The sequence below is a fragment of the Polypterus senegalus genome, chromosome 13 (assembly GCF_016835505.1).
Source record: "Polypterus senegalus isolate Bchr_013 chromosome 13, ASM1683550v1, whole genome shotgun sequence".
In the NCBI taxonomy this organism is placed as follows: Eukaryota; Metazoa; Chordata; class Cladistia; order Polypteriformes; family Polypteridae; genus Polypterus; species Polypterus senegalus.
Genome location: NC_053166.1, coordinates 43,188,482 through 43,212,300, shown reverse-complemented (window position 1 = coordinate 43,212,300; position 23,819 = coordinate 43,188,482). Strand labels below are relative to the sequence as shown.

Genomic DNA, 23,819 nt, shown 5'->3' with positions numbered 1-23,819 from the left:
AACGACGGTGAGCTCTGATGTCATTGTCATTTTTAGTAAAATCTGTTTTGGACTGAAGTCTTTGTGTGATTGACTTCTGATCATTTTTGACACAACTGTCCATTCTTTCCTGCTACTTTCAAATTTTAAAATCGGAGGGCTACCACTTTGGAGTAATGATCGAAAAGAATTTCAGCAGACTCACATGAATTGTGAGTTTCTGCATTGAAAACTTTTGAAAAGCTGGAAATAATTGGCATGTCAGGAATCTTGCATCTAGGTGCTTGACAACTGTCTCTAGGTATTTATCATATATTACAGTTTTGAAGGACATTACATCACTCTGTGTATAAACAATGCAGAGATCTGACCATTCCTCTGGCAAACAATGACGAAGGCTTTGAAAATGTTTCCCAGGAGTGTCTTTCAACTCCATGATGGACAATTTTGTGGGGAGCAAAATTGGCTCAATTTCAGTAAGATTGACATCTTGCCTTTGCCCAGCCTTAGATAGTTTGGACAACAAAGGTAATACGTCTGAAAGCATAATCAGAGAGGAAATAAAATTGTACGTTTTAATACATCTGCTTAATCCTTCAGCTGTGATGTCATTTCGTTCAGTGGCCTCACTTTCCAGCACAGCTATGACACTCATCGTACACTGTCATAATGACTGTACTGCAAAGTCATCAGACAGCCATCTAGTGTCACTGGCCATTTTCAGCTCAATCTGGGGAATGTTCAGAGTATTTTGGATTTCTGTTAAATACCAGCCGTCCTAACTGAAGAATTTTGGAAGAAATAGAGCAGCTGCCTTAAGATGTTGTTCAGTTTTGTTAAATAAGGTACAGCAGCTGCTGCTTGGGCACTTGCAAGGGCAAATCGGTGGTTTACACAGTGGCAGTAGACCAAGAGTCCAGATATTTTATCTTTAACCGGTTTTGCCACACCTTTCTGTTTCCCAATCATAACAGCCACTCCATTTGACCCTAGTCCAACTAGATTAACAGTTTTCAATCCTAGAGTGTCCATTGTCTCACTCAGTGTGTTGGTTATAGTCTCTGCTTTGCCATCAATCATATTGCAGGTTGATACAAAACTAATTCTGACCTCTTTAGTGACCTGGCAAACATATTTAATGTAAATAATTAATTTTTTTACAACTGAGATGTCTGTGGTTTCATCACACAGAATACTGAAAAAATTTTCAGCGTGTATATTTTTCAGTATGTTAGACTTTATTTCTGATGCTAAGATATCTAGCAGATCTTTCAGAGGTGCAATGTGCATTTTTACCAACATTGAGATGTTGTTAAAAGGAATAACCTATTTCTTTACAGTATTTCAACAGCTTTTCAAACAACGTTGTATGTGGCAACTCATTTTTTGCCAACCAATACATGGATCTTAAAGCTTCCACAAAGTCATCTCTCTGTAAGTTACTTAACACAGATAAAGATCTTTCAGTTTGACCAATTCCAGTTTGCTCTAGTACACGCTTTCCTAAAAGGTCAGCAGAAGACTCAATGTGCCTTTTACTTTGTTCATGGTCCAGCATGCTTTCTTTTCGAATTCTTGTGTATGACACGTTTACCCAAATTAACCCCTCCATGGGGGATGTTTGTTTGAATATTTCATGTACAATGAGCACCACATAACATTTTCTTTGACCATTAGTCAATCAAAATCTTTAAACCATTGTTTGTTTATGCCGGATAAGCCGTGCTTAGGTTTATCAATTGGCAGAGTGTGTGCCGAAGAGATTTCCCCTGATGGACCAGCTTCTGCAATGTCCTTGTCTGAAATTGCCACATCAGGAGTTGACACTGCACCTTCATTAGTTTGTGGTGTCTCTTTTTTGAAATAACTGAGCAGTGTTGTTTTCTGAACAGTTTTTTTTTACTCATATTGGTAAAACATTTGGAAAAAATTAAAATTATGTTTTCTTTAATTTTTCACTTAAGCTGGCACTTAAGCCTTCAATCTGCCTCAAAAATGATTAGCGAAGGTGGTAGGGAATGAGAACGGCACCCATACGCATATACAGTATATATTGGTTTGCTATGTACTGAACAAGAACACAGACTGCACTCACACTGAGAACAGACATGTCTCTTCCTGACACCCTTTTTCTGATATCTGACAGGTTGTTCCACTAGTCTTTTTTTAATTTATTTTATCAGTCCTCTTCTCGCCCGCCCACCTCCACATCCTTTTTGCTTGTGAACTGGGCTCCATCCCCGCTATTAGCATGTACAGCCCCCTCTCGCCCATACTCCTTGCTGCTGTATTAAGCTGATACGCCCCCGCTATTACCATGTACAGCCCCCTCTCAAAAGCCCACCTCCCCATACTCTGCTTGTGAACTCTGCTGCGCATCATCCCCACTATTAGCTTGTTCAGCACTGAGTGATCAGCATACTGTATCCCGCTCCGTGCCTCTCCCACTTGTGATCCTGCTTCTAAAGTATTTGCCCATCTGCCTGCTCGTCCCTTGCCATCACTGCAGATCATTAATCTGCCTGTGCAATGTCATGCAAGATGACAGCCGGACGCTCAACTAAATTAGCTGGGCGGAGTGCCCGGCTAAAAGATGCTAGGGAGAACACTGCACTAGCATCATTTTAGCATTACCAAATCCCCAAGCCTTCATATCCTTGGAAGGAAACGGGCTCACATTGTGAAAACCCACCAGGAAAACATGCAAACTCCGGGCAAGGAACACCAGGGACGTGATTCCCTACTGAGAGGCAGCAGCACTGCTGCTCCACCACCAAGCCACCCCCACGTGTAATTATTAACAGTATTTATCATTTAAATGAATTTAACGATTTCTCTTTAAAATTTAATAAGCATATTTTAATGCATTTCATCATGAAAGTGATAATAAAGTATAAACCTAAGGATCCTAAATGTGCAGAGAGCTGGAATATCAGAAATTAAATGTGTTCTGTGTGGCAAATGTTGCTTGCCACTGCTGTTGGTTCAGGGGGTAGCTCCATAAGCATGAATCGATTAAAAACTGGGTCGATTTTATAATGATGTTTAAGACGGTCTACTTTAATGATAAACTCTGGGGTTCAAATATGCCACTGTACATTCTGATGCTGTTGTGAAGGTGCAATAAAAAAAAAGTTGGCACAGAAGATGGTAAGCGAGACTTTTAAAATGTATTGTGACATTACATTGGGGAATATGTAACGCATGAATACAAAAGCACCATGAATGCATTTGTTTGTCTGCATTTTTGCTTCACCCACATTAAGCCATTCATCAACCATTGAAGCACGTACGTCAATCTTGTAGGATCTGTAGACCGGCTTTCTGTCACATGTAGGCAGTAAACAGAGACTCTAACATCATGTTTCAACTCAATCACACTGCGCCCCCCTACTTTTTGCTGGTACTGCAACTTGCATACGCATCGCGTTAATTTCTGAGGACATGCTCAAAGGAAGCATCAAATGAATGTTGGGAACACGTGGAAGCCATGATGCGTGCGTGTATGCTTTCAGAGCCTGAAGTATAAACTGGCCCTAAGAGCAAAAGCTAACAGTAAAAAGGATTATAATAATCAAATAGTGAAAATAATATCATATTTGACAGTAAAAATCATCACCGACACATTACATCTCTGCTTAAATCCACTTTGTATTCCTTTCTACACCTGTAACATGATCTTAGAATTTGCCACCAAAAGGCAAACGTCATGACAGCTCCAGCTGACACTGTAGCAATAATCATTTACTTAATTTCAACCTGGTTTTATTTAAACCACTCAAATTAGTTAAAAGTTGTGTATGAGGTCATTGTCATCCTGGAATAAAGTAACATTATAAGGGAATAGTGCTTGGACTGTAGAGTCCACATGATCCTGTAAGACGGCCTAATATTACGTAGCAATTATATTACTAAATAAATCATCTCACCTAATGACCCCTATGTGATGCCTAATCACGCTTTTAAATATCTTCTTCCGTTTTTAATACCAGACAACCAACACTGTGGCTTAAAATCATCCGCACAAACTTACAACCAACCAGAAGTAGTAAACGTACTCATTAGACCATATTACTTCTTTACAACTGCTTAGGCGTCCAGGTTTTTGTTCTCCTTAAATCAGGTTATCTGTCTTTGTGTGCTGGTCATGGATACAGCTAGTTTCTGAACAGCAGGTATTCCAGTTCTATGAAGTGTAGTTTTGCCTGAAACTGGAAATAAATACTTTTATGGAGTCAGCAACTATCCTGGGAATTGACCATCTATTTCTCCCTATTGATGAACAATGCCTTGAGATAACAGTTTTTCTTTACTGATGCAGTCTGTTCATATTTAACATAATATGTTGTTATTTTTGAGTCTGTTCCCGATGACGTATGAAATCATTTTGCACCTGCAATTTGGGCACGGACTACTTGGCTTCTTTGGAATTCGGCCACTTGTCTCATGCTACTTTGTAAATTCATATATCAAAGTACTATTTGTCATTCCTCTTTTATAGCTGTCATATACTGCTAATTGGAAGTCAGCCAATGAGATGAAGATGCATTTGTTATTATGACTTAGTTACTTCAAAGTTAAACTTTTTTTATTTGGCGTTTCTGTTTTTTTCCCTTTACAATGGCACAATCGAGTCAAACACATCTTAAGAGAAAAAATATTTTTCTGGTAATTGTATTTAGTGATGCTCCTATCTAAGTCAGCCAATTTTCACTATAAGCACTTGATCACAAGAAAGATCTGCTTTTATAAGCTTTACATTAATTTAGTTGTAGTGCTCCTTTACACAAGGTAATACAATAGCTGATCCAGCGCACATATCTTGTTTTGCTTTGTACTTCCTGTAAAAAGAGAGCAAAAAGGCAGACTTTATCACAGAGAGAGAGATGACTGCAATATTAGCCTTTACATTAAAGAATGTGGAATAGTAAAATGAGAAAAAGGAATTGGAGGAGTCATTATGTGTAATTCGACAAAAGGCAAAAAACTAATGAATTCAGACCTTTTTATTTTGTCTTTTAATAAAGCAGATACTGCTTGTCTACATGTGGACAATGAGTGAGCTTGTGTTAATTACAGCAGTTGCCATTAGAAAAAGAAGAGATAAGAAAAATTTGAAATGGCTGCTTAGTAATTAGGCTTGCTAGCTTAACAGCAAAATTTGTTTACTTTACTTGTAAACTTGTTAAGCATGTTAGGCTCGTATGTGTAGCTCCTTATAAACATCTTATGAGCACCTGATAGATTTGCGTCTTTAATAAAGGTATTAACTATGCTTGTTACTTGTTTGTGTGTACCATACAGTATATGTTTTGGTAAGAAACAAGTACTGCATAATTAAAATGTTAATATATATTTATAATTCCTCCTTAAGAATTAGGAATGTCTAACTAGTACTCTGCAAGAAACACTTTTATAAATATAGTGAATGCATATTTTAACAACAAAAAAGCTGATAAAAAATGATTAAAACCTATAAGTGCATGTTGGAGAATATGTGTGAGCATATATATATATATATATATATATATTTTTTTTGTTGTTTTTTTGTTTTGTTAGACAAATGGTAAAAACTGTTTTTTTTAATTAAGCTTTGCTTCAGATAAGTACATTACAAAAATTAAATAATATGACATCTTGCTAGTATTAGAAGCATTTTTATCTTATGGCATATGTATTATGGATGAGTATTTTCTGTACAAATCATATTAGTTAAAAAGTATGTATTTTAAGGGAATTTTACTTATTTTAGTATTTTTATGGACACTGAACAATAAGCCTACAGAATTTCATTTTGGTAATAAAAAATGAACAGGTAACATCACTGTTCTATAGTTTATAGCATAGTTCTATACAGTATATATATATATATATATGTACTGTATATATATATATATATATATATATATATAGTTTAAATGTTCTATAGTTACAGAAATTTTAGAAAATACTAAAGTTAACACTTTTATATGTATTTGGTTATGCAGGAGCTTAGTCTTATTCTTCTTCTTCTTTCGGCTGCTCCCTTTAGGGGTTGCCACAGCGGATCATCTTCTTCCATAACTTTCTGTCCTCTGCATCTTGTTCTGTTACACCCATTACCTGCATGTCCTCTCTCTCCACATCCATAAACCTTTGCTTAGGCCTTCCTCTTTTTCTCTTCCCTGGCAGCTCTATCCTTAGCATCCTTCTCCCAATACATCCAGCATCTCTCCTCTGCACATGTCCAAACCAACGCAATCTCGCCTCCCTGACTTTGTCTCACAACCGTCCAACTTGAGCTGACCCTCTAATGTACTCATTTCTAATCCTATCCCTTCTCGTCACACCCAGTGCAAATCTTAGCATCTTTAACTCTGCCACCTCCAGCTCTGTCTCCTGCTTTCTAGTCAGTGCCACCTTCTCCAGCCCATATAACATAGCTGTTTCACTACCATCCTGTAGACCTTCCCTTTCACTCTTGCTGATACCCGTCTGTCACAAATTACTCCTGACACTCTTCTCCACCCATTCCACCCTGCCTGCACTCTCTTTTTCTCCTCTCTTCTATAATCCCCATTACTCTGTACTGTTGATCCCAAGTATTTAAACTCATCCACCTTCACCAACTCTACTCCCTTCATCCTCACCATTCCACTGACCTCCCTCTCATTTACATACATGTATTCTCTCTTGTTCCTACTGACCTTCATTCATCTCCTCTCTAGAGCATATCTCCAACTCTCCACGGTCTCCTCAACCTGCTTCCTACTATCGCTACATATCACAATGTCATCAGCAAACATCATAGTCCACGGGGACTCCTGTCTAATCTCGTCTGTCAGCCTGTCCATCACCATTGCAAATAAGAAAGGGCTCAGAGACAATCCCTGATGTAATCCTACCTCCACGTTGAATGCATCCGTCACTCCTACCACAGACCTCACCACAGTCACACTTCCCTCGTACATATCCTGTACAACTCTTACATACTTCTCTGCCACTCCCAACTTCCTCATACAATATCATAGCTCCTCTTGAGGCACCCTGTCATATGCTTTCTCCAGGTCCACAAAGACGCAATGCAGCTCCTTCTGGCCTTCTCTAAACTTCTCCATCAACATCCTCAGAGCAAACATTGCACATGTGGTTTTCTTTCTTGGCATGAAACCATACTGCTGCTCACTAATCGTCACTTCACTTCTTAACCTAGCTTCCACTTCTCTTTCCCATAACTTCATGCTGTGGCTCATCAATTTTATTCCCCCGTAGTTACCGCAGTCCTGCACATCCCCCTTATTCTTAAATATCGGCACCAGTACACTTCTTCTCCACTCCTCAAGCATGCTGTCACTTTCCAAGATTCCACTAAATAATCTGGTTAAAAACTCCACTGACATCTCTCCTATGCACCTCAATGCATCCATAGGTATGTCATCTGGACCAAGGCCTTTCCATTTTTCTTCCTCTTCAAAGCTGTCCTTAATTCCTCCTTGCTAATCTGTTGCACTTCCTGATTCACTATTTCCATATCATCCAACCTCTTCTCTCTCCCGTTCTCTTCAACCTACCGATCACCTCCTCGTCTCCACTGTTCCCTTCACCAACATGTCCACTGAAATCCACTCCAATCACCTCTTTCTGTCCCTTGGGTACACTGTTCATCACTTCATCCAAATCACTCCAAAAATCTTCATTCTCACCCACTGCACACCCAACTTGCGGTGCATATGCACTAACAACATTCATCATCACACCTCCAATTTCCAACTTCATAATCATTACTCTGCCTGACACTCTTTTCACCTCCAAAACACTCTTGACATGCTGTTCCTTCAAAATAACTCCTACCCCTGGTCTCCTCCCATCCACACCATGATAGAACAATTTGAATCCACCTCCAATCCACCTGGCCTTACTCCCCTTCCATTTATTCTCTTGCACGCACAATATATCAACCTTCCTTCTTTCCATCATTACTGCTAACTCTCTCCCCTTACCAGTCATACTGCCAACATTAAAAGTTCCTACCCTCAGTTCCACTCTCTTCACTTTCCTCCTCTCCTCCTGCCTCTGGACACGTCTCACCCTCTTCTTCTTCTTCGGCCAACAGTAGCTCAATTTCCACCAACACCCTGTTGGCTAACAGTACTGGTGGCGGTCGTTGTTCACCTGGGACTAGACCAATCTGATACAGAAATTTGTATTGTTGTCCACAGATTGATTGGGCAAAATTTTACACCGGATGCCCTTCCTAACGTAACCTTCCCCATTTATCCGGGCTTGGGACCAGCACAAAGAAACACACTGGTTTGTGCATCCCCTGTGACTGGGTTAATGCAGAAGCTCAGTGCAAAAAATTTTTTAAAAGGATAAAGGAAAAAACATTAGCATCGGTCATTTCAATGACATGAAATCCGTGATCAGTATCAGTCCTAAAAGACCTGACCAGAACATCCTTTGTATTTTTAGTTTTTATTTTATTTTTGTCAAACTGGCTCGAGACTCAGGTGTTTTGCATTTCTGATCAATTTTCTTTTTCAGTGATCTTATCAAATAGCATGCATTTAGATCATTGATCCACCCACTGCCTTTTGTTTTGCTTTACTCTGATCTTTATCAGTATGGTAAAATTATGTTCTTGCAGAGCTTGCAGTTCCACCTGTGCACATAACTAATTTGCATTCTGTAACAAGAGCACTCATTCTCATCTTTATTCAATTATATGCTGGTTTATAATCTAATGATATTTTCCTAGGTTAATTACAGATGAAACGTTAGGTTATTGAAATCCTCTGAAATTGAAAAACTTGTCTGCTGAATTATCTTCAAAATGGGTTAGGCTGTTCTACCAGAAAAACAAGTTATTTAGGACAAAATGTATAATTATCCCCTCCCATTTCCATCTCCCTAAAATGATTATTTTGTCAAATTCAGACATTAAAGAAATGTTTTATAAGCCCAATTTTATGGACTTACTCTTAACACCTCTTAAGCTGCTAAGAGCTGGTGATATCATCTGATCTGCTAAGAATGACTGGGGAGTTTAATTTCTACTTACACCTATTTACTCAGTAATTATAAATATAAATAAAACATATTTAAAAATAAATATAATGCAATCATTTTTTTATTTAACTGCACAAAGTTTAATAGATCAGATGGCTGGAAGACCTATAGTCACCAGGAATAGCCAAGAGCTTATAACTTACACAGACTCTTCTACAAGTATGTGAATTTTAAGCCTCAAATTAAAATGAATGACATGCACTATTTGACTGTTTTTACAGAAAATACTGTATTTCCACATTTTTCACAGGGACTTTCTAAGGACTTTGAATACTCCCACTTCCTCATTTCATATCTTTGTAGCAATGACTTCTAACCACAGTAGATACACCCGTAGAACAAAAAGTTACTAAAAGAATTTAATTATCTATCAAAGAAACTTTAATTACAGATTACAGTTTCCCTCAGTTGTTTTGGTGCATTTCTCACAACAGACTTAACATTTGCATAACAGCGAGTGCATTTCTCAAAACACTTAGTGCGAATGGCAAAACATCATGGATGACCAGCAAAAACAGGTAACCTCTTCAAAATCCTTAATCCATGCCTCAAAAGCAAGTATTTACATCGCTGAATATGTCAGTGCCATCAAAATGCCAAGTCCATGAATCATCGTCCACGGACATGACAGCCAAAACGTAAAGTCATGTTATCAATATAAAATTGGCACAATCTAAACATTTTCTGATGCACAAAACATCTGATTGACAAGGGCAGGAAACATTAAAATACAAAACACCAATTGCGGGAGTTTGATTCAAGAAGAATGTTTTATTGATTGCACAGGTAAATGGTGACATACCATGTACTGCACTTGGAGTCTAGCAAAAAAAAATCATTTCAATACTTTATGCATAACTTAACCCAGAAGCTTCAGTTTGCATCAATAACATTTGCTCAGACTACTTTAAACTAGAACGTGGCACTAGACAAGGATGCCCCTTGTCACCGCTGCTGTTTGCAATTGCCATTGAACCACTGGCAATACATTGTCGAAATACTGATCAGATAAAGGGGATTAGCAGAGAAGGACTGGAACAGAAAATCTCATTATATGCAGATGACATGGTACTGTATATATCAGACCCAGAAAATTCTGTGCCTGCAGTCTTAGCAGCACTCACAGAATTTCAAAAGATCTCTGGTCTCAGAATTAATCTGAATAAAAGTGTACTCTTTCCAGTGAATTCTCAAGCATATAATATTAGATTAGATACCCTACCTTTTATCATTGCAGAACAGTTTAAATACCTCGGGGTAAACATCACAAGTAAACATAAAGCTCTATATCAACAAAATTTCGACGACTGCATGGAAAAAATTAAACAAGACTTGCATAGATGGTCAACCCTTCATCTCACACTAGCTGGAAGAATTAACACTGTTAAGATGAATATTCTTCCTAAACTCCTTTTTTATTTCAAAACATCCCAATATACATTAATAAATCATTCTTTAGGCAATTAGATTCAACAATAACCTCATTTATTTGGAATTCAAAACATCCACGCATCAAAAGAGCGACCTTACAAAGACAAAAGGCAGAAGGCGGCATGGCTCTACCTAACTTCCAGTTTTATTACTGGGCAGCAAATATACAGGCGATAAGAACCTGGACACAAATAGAAGAACATACACAGGCTTGGACCACAATAGAAGTAAAATCCTGCAGTACTTCTTTGTATTCCTTGCTCTGCGCTCCAATAAACACACACTATCGGCAATATACAAATAACCCAATTGTGCTCCACTCACTTAGAATCTGGAACCAATGTAGAAAGCATTTTAAGACGGAGAAGCTTCTATCTGTGGCACCCTGCAAGAGAACCACCTCTTTCAACCTTCACAAACATATGCAGTTTTAATATCTGGAAAAAATTTGGAATTAACTTGCTTAGAGATCTTTATATAGACAACGTCTTTGCTTCCTATGAACAATTACATTCCAAATTTAACATTCCAGCTACACATTTCTTTCACTATCTTCAAATCAGGAACTTTGTTAAACAGAACCTTCCAGATTTTCCTCATCTTGCACCCTCATCCATGCTGGAAAAATATTGCTCAATCTCAAGGACTTAGACTCCATCTCTACAATATATAAAATCATTTTACAATCCCTCCCTTTCAAAGATCCAAGTGGACACTGGGAAAAAGATTTCTCAATTAGTATATCAGAAGAGGAGTGGAAAGTAGCAATGCAGAGAATTCACTCGAGCTCCATATGCGCAAAGCATACAATTATACCACTTAAAATTATTTATCGAGCACATCTGTCTTGACTAAAACTCTCCAAAATGTATCCAGGGCATGATCCAACCCGTGAATGTTGCAACCAAGTTCCAGCCTCACTAGGTCACATGTTCTGGGCCTGCAACAAATTAACATTATTCTGGACAAAAATTTTTAATTATATTTCAGACAGCCTTGGACTCAAAATCCCTCCTAACCCATTAACAGCTGTGTTTGGGGTTCTTCCAGAGGGGCTTAAAGTGGAGAAAGACAAACAAATTGTGATTGCATTCACTACACTTTTGGCACGCAGACTTATTCTGATAAACTGGAAGAACCCAAACTCTCCTCTTTTAAGTCAGTGGGAAACTGATGTGTTATATTATTTAAAATTGGAAAAAATCAAATACTCAGTTAGAGGATCCGTACAGACGTTTTTCAAAACATGGCAGGATCTAATCAGTAATATTTTAAAAATAAGTTCATGAAACATAGAGAATTTATTAATTTAGGTATGTTTAAAAGCTGTAAAATTTTTATGCCGTTTGGCTTGCTCTCTCTCTCAAGGGTGGGGATCGATCTGTTCTTAACTCTATTTTTCTTTTTGTAAAAACTTGATTGCTTTGTATGGAGTGCAATAAAATTAATTAAAAAAAAAAAAAACTTTAAGCATTACATATGAAGTGAAGGAAAAAAAATTGCAATATCGAAAACAATATATACATACTGAAATGTGTTTTGTATTTTGATGTTGTTTGCCATTGATGATGTTTTGCCATTTGCACTAAGTGTTTTGAGAAATGCACTCGCTGTTATGCAAGTGTTAAGTCTGTTGTGAGAAATGCACCAAAACAACTGAGACTGATTGATCTAAGATCTCACACCTGCCCCGAATAATGTGTCACCTGAGAGCAATTTAAGGTGGTGCAGGAATCATTAGTATTGTGAATACAAACCAAAAAAAGTTTTGTAGAAACCTATAAAATACACTTGACAGCCAATGATATCTTATTGAACACTTTTGACTGCAATGACTTACACAATGTAAAAATGACAAGTTTGCCTGGAGTGTAAGACTATGCAAAAGAGGGCTACACAATGCATTTTGATCATCATGACATAAGCAACCGCCGATGCATGATATAGCTGAGAACTGCACATAAGCATCTGACTGAGTGAACTAAAGCAATTGCAAAATGACGAAAACACCCAGAAATTGCTGTTATGATGTGCACAACTGACTAAAGGTTGTAGGAATTGAACAAGCAGTTTTGAGAACTGCAATTCTGTTGTGAGAAATGCACCAAAGCAACTGAGAAAACCTGTAATATCTGGTGAATCAAACATGCTAATACTGTATATGTTTTTCCCAAAAGGAAAACATACATGAGATTACTAAAGTATGTCTTCAAAAAGGTAAACAATATTGTATATTTGACCACAATATGAAAACATAAAAGCAAAAAAATTAACATTTTATAATCACATGATTAATGAAGATGTATGTTGCTTTTGCATGCTTTTTTGCCTATGCATTCTCACTTTCTGGCACCTTAATCAGGGTTGACAGGCATGATATCCTTTGCTTATAGGATGAACATGTAGCCAATGAAATTCAAAACAAAAATTAAGGAAAAAAAAATAACAATGCAGTTCAAAACAGGAATGAACCAAATTACGGAACTATGAAATACAATAAGATACAGTGTTAGTATTAAAGCTGTATAGTAACTCACAAAAACCTTAACTATATCCAAACATAACACAGAGTCATCTACTACAGCAATATTGATCTAACCAGATTAAGAATACAAACTTTCAGAGTTGCATTTTTGTATTGATATCTTCTACTCATAACTTTAATGACACAAATACTTTTAGCTACTGCTGAATGTGTTTTATCAGCTTGACTGCCTTACAGATGAACACCTTTAATTAAACTCGAAAACAGCATCACTATCACCAAGCACCAACAAAATGCCATATATGATTAAAAACAAAACACTCAGCACATTCTAGTCTTGTCATATTGAGTCATCATTGAATGCATTCTCACTTACATTGGTGTCTACCAACATAAAGTGCAAACCACATACAGACTCTCACTAAGTCAAGGAGTGGGTCATTTCAAAGATTCCTGGTACCAAAATTCACCATACACAAGTAAAAATATCTACTGTAGTTCCCTCATTAGCTGGTGCTTGTAGTTGCATCAATGTAGGTGTACATTGCTCTACATCCCTTTTTGAAATGTGTGATTACAAAAAAATATATTTTATCATGATCTATGGACTCAAAGTTCCATCCATCCATCCATTATCCAACCCGCTATATCCTAACTACAGGGTCACGGGGGTCTGCTGGAGCCAATCCCAGCCAATACAGGGCACAAGGCAGGAAACAAACCCCGGGCAGGGTGCCAGCCCACCGCAGGGACTCAAAGTTACTATCTCTTATTTTTTTCTTAATTTCTCTGTCTTTTTTCACATATATTGTATACGTTGTACAATTTGGTATGAATATGTACATTAAATAAAGTTTATGTCTTTCAAGGATTTCTTTTGTTTTCTTCTATTTTGTACTTTGTTCTACGTAGTTGAATCAATAAATGCATAATATTTAGGCGTGTGACTGACTTTCTTTTTTTATTTTGCTGTGACTGAGAGACATTTGCTTTTGTTTTGGGTACATACATACATACATACATACACAAGTTTTCCTGAGGCAATTGCCCCTTTGCTTTGGTGTCTGTGCATCTGCCATTTTGAAATGGTCAAAAACTGGTTTTCTAAAACTGTATTATGTTATGCAAGTTAGGCATTCATAGATAGATTTGACTATACAAATGTTCAGTTTTTGCTACTAAAAAGAAAGCTACATATGAACCACCAAACTATAAAGTGGAAAACTGATAAAATCAGTAATGTTAAAAAAAATGAGAATAAATTAGTAAAATAACACTTATTTATTTAGTTTCAGTGCCTGATGCTCTTATCCAGGATAACCTTTAGGCAGGCATCTCTTCAGTATAAAAAAGGACACATTTAACATATTTCCAATTACATATTAAAGTAATATTTATATGTTATTAAAAATAAATGTCTTCGAACACTAACATGTATAAAAACATATCAAAATGTTATAAAAACAGGTTAACAAATGTAAAATAACATACGCATATAACCATATTTACATTTCTAGTTACTTATGTCCCTGAAATGAAGAATGCAGTGCTCTACAGAATAGGTCACCCTGAGAATACCCTGGGATAACATCAAAGTTTATAACATTTCATAATATTTAGTTCATAAAAAAACAAATGAATTTGGCCTGATTTAAAATATGTACCACACTATATGTACTTTGTAAAAATATAATTAATATGTGCAAACAAATGAAATGTTGCTGCTTATGAATATGTTGCGAGCAGTTTCAACACTGACACTAGGAGCAATAACGAAGATACCTGTATGAAAGCTGGTCTTGGGTCTTTATTTTTTAGTTATAAGGGGCATGAAAATTAGAACTTTAATTAGGTCCTTTATAGCTAAGGAGCCTGACTATATCAAAAGTAGTTCTCTATGTTTGTAGAGATTTATGGATGGTTCCTCATTCACTGGCTACTACTACCTGTTACAGAAATTTATCTTAAGCAGACACAGTGTTGGTCTATTTAAACCAGAACAAATTGAAACCCAAACTGCTTCTTTACCAACAAGAGATCCGTCATTAAATGGTTCTCCATGACAGTGGAATTTCTTCCTAGTCCATCTCAATTTTGCACATTTCAACAACACTGAGCATAAGTAAATAATGCATGTGCACTATGCCAAACACCTTGTGATAAACACACCACTTTCTTATGGGAATATTATTTATTCATTATAGCTTATTTGGCATATATATTTACTTTACACACATAAATTTGTTGCCTATAATGCATTATTAACAGCACCTATTACTTCCTCCTCCTGCACAGTAGAATGTAAAGATCCGTCTATATACTGTATAATGATTACTAATGATTAATACCAAATTAAGTATAGATGCATGTACAGTTGTCTCCTGTGATGGACCAGTGGCTTGTCCACACTTCACAGTCCCCAGTGCTGCTTAGATAGCTACACCTCTCTGTAATTCTAACCTGGATGAGCCAGTTAGTAAGGGCCAATGCATCCAATATACACTCCTAGTCAAAAGTCTGGACATATCCAGGTATTTTCATGTATTTGATATAAATTTAAACATATTTTTATCAATGTATTAAACTGATTTAAAAATACAGACATTACTAGTGTTGCATGTTGCTATTACTGCTTGAAATTACCTTTTTGTTTTACTTATTTTTCACATCCAACTGCAAAGCCCCATTTTCAGCTGCCATTAAGCAGCGCCCTTATGCTTAATTCCCTTAGCATATCCTTAATTTTAAATACTAATTGGTTATTCGAGAAACATATATTTCAGTCAGCACAGCTGATACCTGCTATTCTTTTCACTTGGGCTGCAAGAAAATGTCATTCCTAAAGTTCAGTTCTGGGTTTATCAATGGCCAAAATGAAACACCTTTCTCAAGAAACATGTCAGTCTGTTTTTGCATAATGAAAGTTACTCCTTGTGACAGAGTGCCTAGGAAAAATCACGCAATGGTGCCTATTACTGTGTTTTGAGGATAGTGCAAACTGAATCTAACAGGAACAGAAAAAGAATTGGCAGGTTCAGATGCAAAACTGCATATGAGGACAAGTTCGCCAGAGTCTGCAGTTTGAGAACGAAACTCCTTACATGTCCTCGGCTCATTTCTACCTTAAATACACGACAAATACCACGGTTGACTATTAGGATACAGAAGTCGTGGCTACTGAAAATGGGGCTTTGCTGTCATGTTGATTAAAAATAAAAATCAATCATTTCAACCAGTAATTGCCATTAGCAACAGTAGTAACCTATGGTCTATATTTTTCCATCAGCTTAAAAAGACATCAATTTCAATCAAAAACATGGTAATTTCTGGGTATGTTCATTCGTTTCACTGGTAGTAATTGCACATAAACCTACTTCTGTTACATAATTGTAATAATTTTAAAGCACATTTTATAATAATTAGCATTTAACAATTAATTTGGAAGCCGTTTTACTATTTTGTAGCAAAAGTTGCCGTAGATGCCTTCCTTACTGAACGGCTAATCTGCAGAGTATCTGCACAAAAAATTTCATGGGACTCAAAAATTTAACTTTTCAAGAAACAAGCAAAAACTTTGTTAATTTCCGGAAACGAATACTTTTTAGCACTGAAAAAGTTGGAACATAGTTCACTTTTAACTGGGTTTTAAATAAAAGTCGAATTACTTTTCAAATGACTGCAATCGAGAAATCTTGTGGCCTACGACTTTAATACAAAAATTCACGTTTTGCAGCCATGTTAAATGAGAGCGCGAGTTCTAAGTGGAGTGGCAGTTACCGCTTCGTTTTAAAATCACCCTTATATCAGGAATAAAATATGGCGAGGGGCGTTATAGTGTTACAATAAACAGTTTTTTGTTTTTTTTTTGCTTTAGCGTCATAAAAACTGCAGCAATACGACTAAATTATTCTTACCACAAATACTGGTGAGTGGGAGGAGTGTTTTATTATAAAAGTCTGGTTCATTATTAGGTGAACTATAGTTTAAAAGATAACCGAGCTCCTCCTTCGGTGGGTGGCATAAATAAAAGTGTCAACGATCTGAGTTGACAGGCATTAAGAGTTGGGGGTAAATCGAGAACCAAAAGCTTTTTTTACCTTGCAAGTCTCAGTTTAATGCTGCGTTTTCATTTTCTGTCCTCTCTCACGTTGAAGGTTTACACAGGCAGTCATGAAAGACTACGATGAAGCGACAGCCTTCCTGGGAGACTGGGGACGCTTCCAGCGGCTCATGTTTATCTTCCTTAGCGCCAGTACCATACCTAACGGCTTCTCGGGAATGTCAGTGGTATTCTTGGCCGACACGCCTGAACACGAGTGTCTTGTTCCTTGGGATGCGAACATCAGTTTAGCGTGGCGGAACGTAAGTATCCCCCTGGAGTCAATGAACGACGGAGCAAAGAGAAGAAGCCAGTGCACGCGCTACAACTTGAGCGCGCTTCGCGATTTCACTGATCGGCAGTTCTTACCCGGCGTGGACGTAAATGTGAGCACCATCGCTCGGGAGCGCTGCCTCGACGGCTGGGAGTACAGTCGGCAGAGGTATATATCAACTATTGTGTCAGAGGTAACTTTACATGCTTCTCAGTTTTGGCTAATCAAAAAAGTGCAGCATACTGTATGCGGCACCCGGGTTCAAGTCACAGTATAATTTGTGTGTGGTTTTGGACGTCAAAATGAATTGAGAAGTAGCAGTGTATTTGACGAGTCATGCTGTTATTGAACAACTGAGTTTAAGTGCAGCATCGCCCAGCTTCACACGAGGAAAGGCGCACATGTCGTAATAACATGACTGGAAAGGTGTTTCCTACGTTAGAAACGAATTCAGAGTGCTTTCTTACTCCAGAAGCAATATATCTTTGCAGCCTTGAGAACCAAAGTTGCTGTTTTCAACAGTAGCGTCAAGCAGCTGGCACCCTGAATTTGTTTCTCGTTACTGGGTGTTTTTAAATTAGGGTTACCGTCAAAATCCCCCAAAACACTGTTCTATTGTAAAGAAAAGTTTTGTCATTTGTACAAGAAAATTGTATTGCCAGTGCTATTGTAGTTATTAACTAGCACTGGCAGCAGTTGTAGTGATTTTTGTTGTAATTATTCTGAAGAAGAATCCCTTCCGACTTTTCATTGTGCGTTCCTGTACACGATCTGCAAAAGAAGTGCAAGTTTTGCACTACATGAGGGATATCAACAAAAGAACACCTTTTGTTATCCAAAACAGGCTAATGTGTTTGACTTGATAAACAATATCCCTAATGAAGAAACATAGTTTCTCTTTAATTATACTAAAGTTTAATGACCATACTAAATATGAATATTTCATAACATGTAAACTCCACTTTAAAATTGTAAAGGAAGTATTCTGCGCTCTGATATGACCAATTTCATTTTGAAATGGGAGAACTCAAAATAGTGTTCATCTCAACATATAATATGTAATCACAGTTTCATTTACAAGCCACAAAATGTAGAAAAGCAAAGGTAATCATTTAAATAATACATGTACTACATATAAACTCTGGTTCTGTACTCTGTTTACTGCTGGGATTTGACATTGCAAATGGTAATTGTTAAAACCATAGACAGAATTATTAGACGCCGCATGACCAGCAGCATTGTACGTTGCCGCCATATTGCAAATGGCACTGCTGTGGAGTGAAGTAATGAATAAAGATGCCTCACACATGTGCTGCTAGGGATTGTACAAACCGCTGTACGCTCCAAACCAGATCCCGAGGGACTACATTTCATAGGTAAGGCTGAACAATTGTTTTGGTTATATTTGGCCATTAAAAAATCCCGTTTTATTATCTTAGCACTCAAGGTCACCTTACAATAAATTTAAACATTAGTAAAATTAAAACAAGAGAATGATAAATCAAAAAGCAATAATTAGCAAACAAACAAAGATAACTGGAAGTAACAGTGCAAAATTCACAATTGGTATGCCAGTTTGAAAAGATAAGTTTTGTGGGCAGTTTTAAAATGTGTTGTTGAATCGAGCTGACGTATACTGTATGAGAGAGAAGAGGATTCCCGAGTTGCGCAGCACTATGAGAGACGCTCGAGCTCCCATAGCACAGAGTTTGATGTGTGGTACAGAAAGTAGAGCTGTAGATGAGGATCTGAGTGAGCAAGAGGAGTGTAAGTCTGTCGGAGATCAGTGAGGTTGTGGAGAGCTTTAAATGTTAAGAACACCACTTTGTATTGTATTCTGTAGTTAACAGGGAGCCAGTGAAGTTGAGAGAGAATAGGTGTAATATGTTCAGTGGATTTAGAACAGCTTATTTTCCTGGCAGCAGAATTTTCAAGAAGTTGTAAGCGATGGATACGTTTTTGTGGGATGCCAGATAGAATAGCTTTACAGTAATCTATACGTGAGGTTACTAGGGCATTAACCAATACTATAGTACTATGTTGCAGGACGAAGTCTAGAAATGTTTCAGAGATGGAAGAAGGCAGTCTGAGAAATGTTACTTATATGGGAGGAATTATTTAATATTAATTATTATTATTTAATAATTGCCATTATTAGTATATAAATGGATATAAATAATTGCATTTAAACGATTCACCAAAATCTGTTGTATGTAAACGATACTGTTTTAAACGTTGTTTTTTCATCAGACAACCCAGTTTCCACGTCTACCTGTATTAGTTTAAATGTCACTTTTGCCACTCGCAATAGGGCGGACACGCTGACATATTGTGTCGACTGGGCAACACAGTGAATGCGGCGACTGCCTATATATGTCTATGGTTAAAACAAAATGAGTGCAGATGGGAGTGGCCCAATCCATCCCAGACCACACTGATGCCTAACCAATTATACACGAGGTTTGAGATGAGTGGGAGGAGCAATGACAGGTGACTGGTTCAGTATGTGAGCCTGGTATCTATGTAGCCCAGAGCCATCACTCTAAAGCTCTAAGTAAGTGAAGCTGACATTCTCTATAGCACTTGACATCACTTGAGTCCGATAACCCTCCCACAACCCAAATCTTAACCACAGTGTAACCGAGCAGGGCTCTAAAGGTATGTACCTACACTCTATTGGTGGCCATTGGAGTCAGCTCCACCTACTTGGATTTCCAGGGTGGAGGCTCTGGGCTGCAGAGATGTAATCTGGCATTATGTTGGTTATTGGTAGTTGACTTCCCTCTGTTTTTCCCCATTGTCCCTGATTTCACCTGACTTAGCAACCCTCTTTTGTGGAGTTTGTCAGTTCTCATTGTGCATGATTTTCTTCTCAGCACATGAGTTTCTTTCCACATCTTCAGAGATGTGAAGGTTAGGGAAGCTAGCAATTCAAAATTGCAGAATGGTCCTTCAGTATACTTGGAGTCTTGTCTATGGCTGTAAGTATAAGCTCCGGCTATCCATTACCCAGAAGTTAGATTATGCGGGTGTGAGTTTTAAATTTTTTTTAACTAGATTATGCAGATTTTATGAAGTACAGCCATATGAAAAAGTTTGGGAACCCCTCTTAATTCTTTGGATTTTTTTTTATCATTGGCTGAGCTTTCAAAGTAGCAAATTCCTTTTAATATATGACATGCCTTATGGAAACAGTAGTATTTCAGCAGTGACATTAAGTTTATTGGATTAACAGAAAATATGCAATATGAATCACAACAAAATTAAATGGGTGCATACATTTGGGCACCCCAACACAAATATTACACCAATACTTAGTTGAGCCTCCTTCCACAAATATAACAGCCTCTAGACACCTCCTATACTGTAGTCTTTGATGAGGGTCTGGATTCTGGATGGAGGTATTTTTGACCATTCTTCCATACAAAATCTCTCCACTTCAGTTAAATTTGATGGCTTCCGAGCATGGACAGCCTGCTTCAAATCATCCCATAGATTTTCAATGATATTCAAGACGGGGGACTGTGATGGCCATTCCAGAACATTGTACTTCTCCCTCTGCATGAATGCCTTTGTAGATTTCGAACTGTGTTTTGGGTCATTGTCTTGTTGGAATACCCAACCCCTGCTTAACTTCAACTTTGTGACTGATGCTTGAACATTATCCTGAAGAATGTGTTGATATTGGGTTGAATTCATCCAACCCTCGACTTTAACAAGGGCCCCAGTTGCTGAACTAGCCACACAGCCCCACAGCATGATGGAACCTCCACCAAATTTGACAGAAGGTAGCAGGTGTTTTTTTGGAATGCAGTGTTCTTCTTCTGCTATGCAAAGCGCTTTTTGTTATGACCGGATAACTAAATTTTTGTCTCATCAGTCCAAAGCACTTTGTTCCAAAATGAATCTGAATGTATACAACAAGTGACTCTGTTTGCCGTGTGAGCGCAGAAAGGGCATCTTTCTCATCACCCTGCCATACAGATGTTCTTTGTGCAAATTGCACTGAATTGTAGAACGATGTACAGATACACCATCTGCAGCAAGATGTTCTTGCAGGTCTTTGGAGGTGATCTGTGGGTTGTCTGTATCCTTTCTCACAATCCTGCGCATATGCTGCTCCTGTATTTTTCTTGGCCTACCAGACCTGGGTTTAACAGCAACTGTGCCTGTGGCCTTCCATTTCCTGATTACTTTCCTTACAGTTGAAATTGACAGTTTAAACCTCTGAGATTGCTTTTTGTAGCCTTCCCCTAAACCATGATACTGAACAATCTTTGTTTTCAAATATTTTGAGAGTTGCTTTGGGGATCCCATGCTGTCACTCTTCAGAGGAGAGTCAAAGGGAAGCACAACTTGCAATTGACCACCTTAAATACCTTTTCTCATGATTGGACACACCTGTCTATGAAGTTCAAGGCTTAACGAGCTAATCCAACCAATTTGGTGTTGCCAGTAATCAGTATTGAGCAGTTACATGCATTTAAATTAGCAAAATTACAAGGGGACCCAAATTTTTGCACAGCCAGTTTTTGGCATTTGATTTAATTTCACACAACTAAATACTGCTTCACTGAAACACCCCAGTACTCAGATGTTCCCAGGAAATGAAAGACATACCACTGTTATCTTTTTTGTTGAAAGTAAATTATTATGCAGGCTAAGAGGGGTTCCCAAACTTTTTCATATGACTGTATATTTATTTTATTAAGTATATTTTTATTAAATATATTTCAGCCTTTGTGCAGATCTGCCACTAAATCTTGGGGGCTGCAACAATAAAATAGTGACTTTAAGGGATAATGCCTTTGGATAGCCAAGTTTCAAATTTGCATTCTGAATTTAAGAGGTTTAAAGGAGGCACCTCACTACATGAGCAGCAGTAGTGGACACCTTTTGGGTAGATTTGACACAATACCTATTAGACTACAATTTGGAAAAATGTAATTATGCACTCTTACTGCAATATCTGTTGTAATATATACAGTTCCTTTTTGATAACTGAAGCTTGTTTTGGTCTCACTAACTATTGACAAACTGGCTTTTATTATGTTAGTTTTACAGTATGTTGCTTTATTATGCTAGTTAAACATATAGGACAAATCACTAAATGTTTTTGTTTCAAAGATTGAATTCTTTGTTACATGTTAATTTTGTACTTTCTTGCCAATTACTTCCATATGGTTGTAAGCTCTTTTGGCATATCCTAGACAAGGAACATCCAGCCATCCATTTTCTAAATCTGCTTAAAACTGAGCAGGCTGAGCAGTTTAGAGCACAAGGCAGGAACACTGTCAGAACAGGACAACAGTCCGTTGAAGGGTGAACACTAGGGCCAGTTTGACACCGCCAATTCACCTAACCTGCATGTCTTTGGACTGTGGAAAAGAAACAGTTAATTAATTAACTCTTTACATTTATATAGCACTTTTCTCACTACTCAAAGCGCTCTCCACACAGTGTTGAACACGGAGAGAACATGCAGATTCAATCATGGGAGGACCAATTATGTGAACCCCTGTATCCTTGTGAGGCAACAGTGCTACTCTGTGCCACCCAAACAAAGAACAGTAACACTTAGAAGAAAAAAAAAAACCAGGTTGGCAAATCTGATTAGTGGCTAGTTCTGCTTCCTCACAGCTCTCTTGAGTTTTCAGTTTAAATTTCAGTCCAAGCACAGCCTGTGAGGATTATAAATGCTCTCCCAGTGTTTCCCTTTTACTTCCCAATAAAGGTAATTGGATATTTTAAATTTGTCCTTGAATGCTTAAATAGATAAATGAGTTAGAAAGTGAATACATTTTTATTTACAGAACACTGAAGGTCTTACTCTTTAGTATTTACATATTCAAAATGTTTTCTAAAGCAGAAAAAAAGGCACCTGAGCTTAGAAAGTGAAACTTGGATAGTGTTTTGTGTTATTTAGCAGCACAGATGCTTATTTTACCAGCATGTTAAAAAACAATGTTATGAGTTATGGCTGGTAGAGTTTTGTATTCATTCCATTTTTTCAAAATGCGTATACTGAAATTCAGTGCCTGTCCTTCTAAATTGTCAGACACAACAAAGAAGGTCAAAATGTAGCACACAGAACTGTTTTTTTTTATGCTAACAATATCTTAAAAGAACTTGTTCAGATGACCATGTTCCCTTTACTTTTTTAACTAGTAAAATATTTTATGTATATATTTTGATTGTTATGGCTTCTAATACTTATATAATACTTCATAATATCTAATCAGTGATTTGGTGATTTGAAATGAAAATGTTTTGTCGTGGTTTTCTATATCATGCATTTGCTTAGTTGTTTTACATGAACTGCAGAAAAAAACTCAAGCTGCCCATGTCCTTATGTTTTGCTTAGTCATTCTAGTTATACAGGTATGTTTGTTCTTGGCAGGATGTCTAGAAATATAATCTTTAAACCTTATACAGTATGTTTCTATTGGCTAACATATAGGGTTACACAAAATAATAGCACGTTGCATAACTTGTGTTTGAAA

The 23,819-nt window shown here is 37.3% G+C and overlaps 1 protein-coding gene and 1 long non-coding RNA gene across 2 annotated transcripts in view; one reads left to right on the top strand and one right to left on the bottom strand.

Moving 5' to 3' along the window:
* Window positions 1–23,819, bottom strand: part of LOC120542776 — a 101,605-nt gene that overhangs the window by 30,835 nt on the left and 46,951 nt on the right. The window lies entirely within an intron of this gene.
* LOC120542774 (solute carrier family 22 member 4-like) overlaps window positions 16,955–23,819 on the top strand; it is a 46,407-nt gene continuing 39,542 nt past the window's right edge. The window contains exon 1 of the mRNA XM_039775430.1: window positions 16,955–17,509. Within this exon, the coding sequence (XP_039631364.1) occupies window positions 17,114–17,509 (396 nt within the window). The 5' untranslated portion in view covers window positions 16,955–17,113. The remainder of the gene's footprint in view (window positions 17,510–23,819) is intronic.